We start from the raw sequence: 8,482 nt of genomic DNA, 5'->3' as shown, positions 1-8,482 counted from the left end.
GTAAACAAGAGTTGGGCGATTGTGATCTTTGTTTTGACTTCGCTCATTTCATTGTCAAACTTTATAACACTTGACAGACAAAGAAACTTACAAAAACCCGGTATCTTGCCATCATTTGACACAGGTGCTTCACTGTTTGGCGAGTAAACATGCCGCGGTAACTTAATCACGGCTCCCGCTGAATTCCGAATGTCACTTTCGATTTTGCGACTTATTTGAACGTAGCAAAAATCTCCCAAAATGTTTGTCGCTGATCGTAACTTTTTATATTCTATATTCACGGTTCAAAATTAATGTTGTTTTCATGTCGTAAATATTTTATTCTCGATCGACCGTCCCGGAAACTTCCTGCTGCTCTTTCTAAAAACTGTGTATCAATAGTTATTTGCTTTTGCATCAATATTTGTTTTGCATAAAGCAAGCTAACAAAATCTGTACCTTGCTGAGTTCGCATTTGTTAGCGTTAATAGTATTTTCGGTCAGATGCTTCTTTTTAATGATGGGTTTATTGTTTTGGTTTCCCATCCTGACACTAACCCCGCCGGGCAGGGATTAACTTCAGTGAACTTTAGTATTACAAAGCTGTCAGATGCTCAGAGGGCACACTTGTGGTGAAAAGAAGTTGAGAGGGAACTTGAAATTATCAACATGTCAGCCCAGAAGCCAATGTTTCTCGCTTCTCTTTTATTTGTTATACTTCAGAGACTGGAATGCTGTATTTCAGTACCACACAATTCAGTGCCTTATGATTTTCTGTAACACGTACCACAGGCAACCCAGTGTATGCTTCACGGAAGCATCTCGTTGCTTTAATATTGATTGTGTTTGAATAAAGGATATTGTTGTCTTGTCTGGTAGATAAGGCAAGACAGCCTCAGTTGTATTTGCGTTATTACTTCTGAGTGTTACTTTTAAAGGGCAAACCATTAAAAAGTGCCAATAGTTTGCAGGAGTCTAGGAAAATTATTCCAAATATTTATTGATTTGAAGTTCCCGAAGCAGGTAAATCTTGAAGAGTTTACGTAACAATATTTGGAATATACAGCATTTCTATTTGGAAATGTTTAAGTCCACAGAATTTATTTTCTTTATGTTGAGAAGTACTGTAAGAGCTGTCAGGTAACTCAGATGGAAATTTGACAGACCTTAGTTGTAATGCAAATTATTAGTACAGTTTTGGTTGTTAGTGGAACATTATATTTTATTGGGACATTTTTTAAAGATTGATTAACCCACTGACTCCTGGGGATTCCCCATTGACAAATAAAATCGTCTGGTGTTAGACAGAGTAAAATGCTAAGTATGGCCAGTTTAAGGGTGAAAGTGCTATTATTAGTTTAGCTTTCTTTTTCTTCATTTGAACCAAAACAAGTGATTAATAATCACCTCCACCATGCTTTGCTTTGCGTTGCTTTGGCTTTTAGAACAAGGTATCAAAGTTGAAGCTGGTGGCTCGAGGTGTGAACTATAAAGACTATAATGGTATTTGAGTAATATTGTGGAACAAATTTGCCTATATCATTAAAGTTATTAAATCAATGGGAATCCAAACATGAGGATGCGGTTTGCTCAGGAGAGGTTTTCCCTATAAAAATGGCAGGCCACTTATTGGAATTTTTTTTGAAAAACAACCCTTAAAGGTAACAGAACCTTGTTTTGTGGACGTAGGCTAAAGAAATCTGACCCCTTAGAGAAACCAGTTCTAAAGAGACAAATGACTGGCAAATAACTTTTACTTATGAATTATTCATAATTAAAAGTTATTTGCTCGTGTACCAAATTGTCTTACAGTTCCAGTCATTTTTCAGATTGATAGCCTTAACTGTACTGCAGCAACTCCGCCAGTTGTTTGGTCTCAGCATCATAAGCAGTACAAATCCGCATTTTTTTCTCCAAAAAGGAATAAAAAGAACACCTGTTATTTTCGTAAGGGACTACCCCTTGGGGCAGTTTGTTTACTTTACCACCATTGTTTAATACTATCCAGGGACTAAATCAAGAATGGAAATAGATTACAGTTTGAAAAAATATGCCACTTTTTTTTTTACTTCTTACACTTACTGCATTCAACTTTAATTTATTTATCCTTGGAAATTGTAGGAATGATTACCGGTAGTATTCTTTAAAGCAATTGCTAAAAATTCATTGCACCTAATGTTGAAATATTTTTTACATATGGAAAGGTAACAGGAGTTATTTCTGTGAAAGTCTTCTCCAGAAAACTCCACCATGGGATTACGCCCCTTTCAAATGTAGCTTTGTATGCTTTTGCTCAATGACTTAGAACAATTATTACAGAAATATGAAGTTATGGAGTTTTTTAAAAGTTAAATCTCATTGAATTTAAATTATTGAAACCGCTGTGTTGCAACCAGAGTCCACAAAGAGAGGTTAAATAATTTATTGCACTGGAAGTATTTAGTAGGCCGGCATGAAATCTGTTTTGGATAATAGCACTGAATCACGTTCAACAAGTTTTCTAAACTTTGAACATACCTAATTTTATATCCTCCTGCTGTTTCATTGCTAGAAGATAAAACCAATTCTTGATTAATTATTTTTGTTGTCACATTAGCCCACTACAATGTGATGAAAGCATATTATTAGTTGTAGTAATATTTTGTTGCAGTAAAATCCCCCCTGCTAGTGAGCTGGATTTCTGAATCAAATTTTCAACTTGGAATACCGATATTGTTGTTTTGGTTGTTCAGAGTTAACTTAATCTATGTTTATTTCTATAATTTGAAGGGAAGCAAACGATTGGCATTTTGCTTGAAACGACTATAGCAAAATATAATTGCAACTCAAAGGTTTCCTTCTAGTGTACCCAATATGAGGTGCTTATATGACATGTTATGTATGACATTGGTTATTATTATACAATGCTGATGCTATCTCAATTTTGATTGGCGAAAAGCACCCCTCTAATTCTAGATGGCGCTGTGTCATCGCGTCACATCTACAGACACTGGCATTTGTGCATGTAGGTATGACGCGTTTTTGCAGAAAATGGTTTTCGTCACCTGACAAGCTAGCCGGCGGTTTGAGCAAGATTGTGCGAGGTGAGAGGTGAGGAAGTGGCTATTAATCCGCACCAGTTATCTCCTGTTATTAGCCTTTCTCAAGAAGAATTTATTGTACAGAACTCTCATTCAGAGATAACGAAAATTTTTAATTTCTTTAACTGTAATGTCAACATTCATTAAACGCAAATGAAGTTTTGTTTACATCTCGATATCGGGAACATTTTTCATAAGACCGTAGAACTTAACTCTACAATTTTGTTCAAAAGTTTCAGTTCGATTCAGTTTTTCCTGAAACGTTTTCAGATGTTTTAGGCTTAAATCCTTTCTGAAAACCTTTTGAATTCCGCTTTACATGTAATTCACGGCTGTCATTAATAAAGATGTTTACACTGAAACGTGTCATTGCGTGGCTTACTTTTTTGTTGTTCTGTGAAATGTCTCAACGCTTCTACATTTATAATTGTATAATAAAACAATTATTGGATTCGGTTTTCGCATGATAGCGAAATTATCAAGGCCTCGGTTTGTGTTATCCGCCTCAGCCTTCGGCTTCGGCAGATAACACAAACCTCGGCCTTGATAATTCTTGCTATCATGCTCAACCTCATCCAATAATTGCTTATTATTGCTGCTAATTCACTTTAAAATTTATCTTTGAATGACTGAAATACATTTCTAAATTTTCACGGACGTCATGCATTTCTTTTTTTTCCTCCCTCTTAATAATTTGCCTCCATGGACCACTTGAATGGCCATTTTAACAACTTAATTTTGAACAAAAATTGCAAAATTCTTCACATTTTCTGCTAGATGCGGGCCCCCGCGGAAACAGTGTAAATATTTAGTCGAAAGAGAAACCATTTGGAAATGTAGTGGTATATTTTTTGCTCCACTTTTTAAAAGTTAAACGCATGAATTGAAATCAAGATGGTACTCCATTAGCCAGTAAGCTCCACAAAGTAATTTCCACTCAAACACTGTCTCAGCAACCTAGACTCGCGTTGACCTTGAAATTGTTAAAGAAATCCCTCGTAGCACTGTTGGCTAAAAAGTACGGTGGCCCACAGCTAAAAAGAGAATCTCGCTGGCATAAAAACGCACTATGCAGTCAAAACATTCGTCCGCTTTACTGGCCTGAAAAAGGTGTATTTTTTTATCGACGGAGATCGGATAAACACCCAATGGCAGCCATGTTTGATTTGAGCTATTGAAGTGACATGACAAGGCCTTGACCAATCAGACATTTTTCGCCAGTGAAGGTCACGCACAACGTCCACTCACGCGACGTTGTCATTGGGTATGCTCCCTAATACGATTATACGGTGAGAGGGTCGATGATTCGGTCCCGCACTAACTGGTATGAACAAGTTGAAAGAAACACAACATATTTCCTGAACTTAGAAAATCATAATAATAACAAAAAAAGTTGTGTTTGGAGGTTGCACTTTAAGAATAATCTACAACTGTAGAACAGATACTTACGAAGAACTTCTACAACGTGCAAAGTTGCCCTCTCTCTACAATAGAAGGCTTCAAGAGATTGTGATTTTAATGTAGAAAGTCAGAAATGGCTTGGTCCCCGACTACATAGGTGAACTTTTCAATTTTAAAGATAAAGTGTACTCCTTAAGAAATGCAGATTTTGATGTACCTCGCTATTCAACAGTAAGCTACGGAAAACACTCTATTAGGTATCTGGGTCCATATCTTTGGTCCAGACTATCCCCAAGTGACCGACAGCAACCTTCGCTAGACAATTTTAGACGGAATATTAGAAAGAAAGACATGACTTCTTATATTGAGGGCACATGCAGCAACTGTGCTTTATGCAAACATTAAATATTAGATTTTCTTTGAAATAAGTGATATTTAAATATGTAAATAGTTTTACATGAGCATTCTTTGTTTTAACAAAAGATTGTAAATTTTAAATTAGCTTTTAAATTTTAAATTAGCTCTTAACACTTTTAACATTTTAAATTAGCTTTTAACACTCGTGGTGTTCTTATTTTAATTTATATTTGGTATTTGGAATGTTCTTTTAGTGTCCACAATTAGCTTATATTTAGTTAAATACTCTGACACTTAAATAAAGTTCATTCATTTCATTCAATCATTTGCTAAACTCAGATGGTGTAGAGATAACCGAGACGCGAATAACAAATTGGAAGAAGTTCACAATTTTTATTCTGATCTTTATGACGAAAAGACAGAGATTCAGACTGATGCTACTCACTGCCCGTTCTTGGAGGTCTCCTTCACCATTCTTAAATTAAACGATGGTATGAGGAAAATATATGATGGCCTGTTAACGTACTCTGAATCTTTTAAAGTCCATTCTACTTTCGAAAATAACAAAACCCCTGGGAATGACGGACTCTCCAAAGAGTTTTATCTTTCTTTTTTTGGCCAGAGATTGGTAATTTGTTGGTAGACTCGTTAAATTACTCTTACGATCACGGCGAGCTATCGAACTCACAAAAAGAAGCTCACGGTTATAACCTTAATACAAACAAGGTATAGGGACAGAAGACGGATTAAAAACTTGACACCAATTTGCCTTGTAAATGTAGACGTAAAAATAGGCTCCAAGGCTATCGTAAAAAAAAATTAGAAAAAGACCTATCATATATAAATACTTGATGGGCGACCAGTATCCATTATATGATAAAAGGTGTTTATAAAAAACGTTGAAACTGATCTAGATAAAAAATTATTAAAAAGTGAATTTTCGACTACAACTGCAGTCTTCATCAGAGTGACTAAAATATGCTGTTTGAGAGTAATATGCTAAAACTAAAATAAGAAGTTACTTTATCCCCTAGGGCTTCAATAATGTCTTATAGACAGAAGGGAATGGCTTCCGCTCGTTCACCGCATTTTTGTCTATTGTGGAGTTCCATGATTCCAAAAAGATTCTTTTGGGCCAATTATTGACCTTCTTTTCTAGAATTTCCACATAGCCAGTGTCAATGTCATGGTCAGTGGTTTCGGCGTGATCTTTTATTGCCGACTCTTTGTTACTATTATAGTTCCTGGTTTATGCTCCCCGTCAGATGAATTCCATGATCACTTTGTTTCCCCAATGTATGTGAAATCACACGATCGGCATTTAACCTTGTACACAATGCCTTTTGTTTTCGTTTCTTTTGGGCGATCCTTTGGTTTCCTAGAATAATGGGCGAGTGTTTTTATAGGCTTGAAAGCAGTTTTTATGTTCGCTTTGTTAACAACATTTCTGACTTGTTTTGAAACGCCCTTTACGTATGGCAAGGTAGCAAAAGTTTTTGGCCGCGTATCTGTATCCTGTATTTGGATTGCAGCCGGTGGTCTAGGGGCCCGACATTTCTCAATGAATTTATCTGTATAACCATTAACTTTTAAGTCATTAATGACTTGTTGTCGTTCTCGATCTTTTTCTGTGTCATTGGATGGGATGGTTTGTGCGCGGTCTATCAGGCATTTAACAACCGCACGTTTGCTCTGGGCGGGGCTATGAGACGCGAAATCCAGGTACTTGTTGGTATGAGTTGCTTTGCGATGTACGCTAACAGTAATGTTTCCCGATCTTTCTACTGTGCAGCGTGTGCCAAGAAATGCGATGGTTTGGTGGTTTTGAGATGAGACTGATGGAAGTTCTGAGAAACGACGATGAAATTCTGGTGATTAAAGCTGACAAAGGCAATTGCACCGTCGTTATGAACAGGGTTGATTACCAAGATCAAATCAACGAAATGCTTCGAGACAGAAACACGTACAAGCCAATAACAGATAAAAGACGTAACCCAACTTCACGGGTTGAGACCGAACTCCAGAAGAAATTGTTAGAGCTCAAAAAGGAAGGGAACCTGACTGAGAGCGAATACTGGAAACTCAGGCCATCCGAATCGACGCCAGCTGCTTTGTATGGTCTACCCAAAGTGCACAAAGTTAACCTCCAGCCGACGGACGATCATCTGACGCTACCGCAAGACACCGTCATAAAGATCCCGCTACGTCCCATCAACAGCTGTATCTACTCACCGACCTATGAGTTATCCAAATACCTGGCTTCTATTCTGAAACTCTTGCAAAACAACAATGAGTACAGTGTTAAGAATGCTAAAGAATATGCAGATTTTGTTAACAACCAAACGATGGAGGCGGACGAACAGATCGTGTCTTTTGATGTTACTGCACTTTTCACTTCCATTCCAGTAGACCTAGCACTGGATATTGTCGACCGGAATTTACGTGAGATTCATGAATGGGAATTGCACACACGACTAACACAAAGCCAGATTATGTTTTTGCTGCCGTTTGTACTGACGAACACTTATTTTACGTTCGAGGGCACACATTATCATCAAGTATTTGACTGTGCAAAGGGATCACCGGTCAGTGCCGCCATTGCAGAATTGGTGATGCAAGAAGTTGAAAAAATCGCTCTCAACACGTCAAATGTCAAACCACGGTGGTGGAAACGATATGTGGATGATTCGAGTGCTTCTTTGGAGACTAAAGACATCCAAGTTTTCCACGACCATCTCAACTCGATCAACTCAAACATACAGTTTACGGTGGAACTTCCATAAGTCTCATCTCAAAACCACCAAACCATCGCATTTCTTGACACACGCAGCACAGTAGAAAGATCGGGAAACATTACTGTTAGCGTACATCGCAAAGCAACTCATACCAACAAGTACCTGGATTTCGCGTCTCATAGCCCCGCCCAGAGCAAACGTGCGGTTGTTAAATGCCTGATAGACCGCACACAAACCATCCCATCCAATGACACAGAAAAAGATCGAGAACGACAACAAGTCATTAATGACTTAAAAGTTAATGGTTATACAGATAAATTCATTGAGAAATGTCGGGCCCCTAGACCACCGGCTGCAATCCAAATACAGGATACAGATACGCGGCCAAAAACTTTTGCTACCTTGCCATACGTAAAGGGCGTTTCAAAACAAGTCAGAAATGTGCTTAACAAAGCGAACATAAAAACTGCTTTCAAGCCTATAAAAACACTCGCCCATTATTCTAGGAAACCAAAGGATCGCCCAAAAGAAACGAAAACAAAAGGCATTGTGTACAAGGTTAAATGCCGATCGTGTGATTTCACATACATTGGGGAAACAAAGTGATCATGGAATTCATCTGACGGGGAGCATAAACCAGGAACTAATAATAACAAAGAGTCGGCAATAAAAGATCACGCCGAAACCACTGACCATGACATTGACACTGGCTATGTGGAAATTCTAGAAAAGAAGGTCAATAATTGGCCCAAAAGAATCTTTTTGGAATCATGGCACTCCACAATAGACAAAAATGCGGTGAACGAGCGGAAGCCATTCCCTTCTGTCTATAAGACATTATTGAAGCCCTAGGGGATAAAGTAACTTCTTGTTTTAGTTTTAGCATATTACTCTCGAACACGTTTTTTATAAACTACCATATATAATGCA

At 37.6% G+C, this 8,482-nt stretch overlaps 1 protein-coding gene across 1 annotated transcript; it reads left to right on the top strand.

Annotated features, from left to right (window-relative positions):
* The first annotated feature begins 6,622 nt into the window (after positions 1-6,622).
* LOC138060359 (uncharacterized) lies at positions 6,623-7,600 on the top strand. The gene has a single exon (XM_068906119.1). The coding sequence runs from the start codon at positions 6,623-6,625 to the stop codon at positions 7,598-7,600; it is 978 nt and encodes a 325-aa protein (XP_068762220.1).
* Positions 7,601-8,482: the final 882 nt, after the last annotated feature.

Source organism: Montipora capricornis, chromosome 1 (assembly GCF_036669925.1).
Source record: "Montipora capricornis isolate CH-2021 chromosome 1, ASM3666992v2, whole genome shotgun sequence".
Classification (NCBI taxonomy): domain Eukaryota; kingdom Metazoa; phylum Cnidaria; class Anthozoa; order Scleractinia; family Acroporidae; genus Montipora; species Montipora capricornis.
This window is presented reverse-complemented; position numbering and strand designations above follow the sequence as displayed.

Excerpts from the sequence above, each read along its gene's own strand:
- LOC138060359 (XM_068906119.1), top strand. The coding sequence starts at position 6,623 with ATGCGATGGTTTGGTGGTTTTGAGATGAGACTGATGGAAGTTCTGAGA.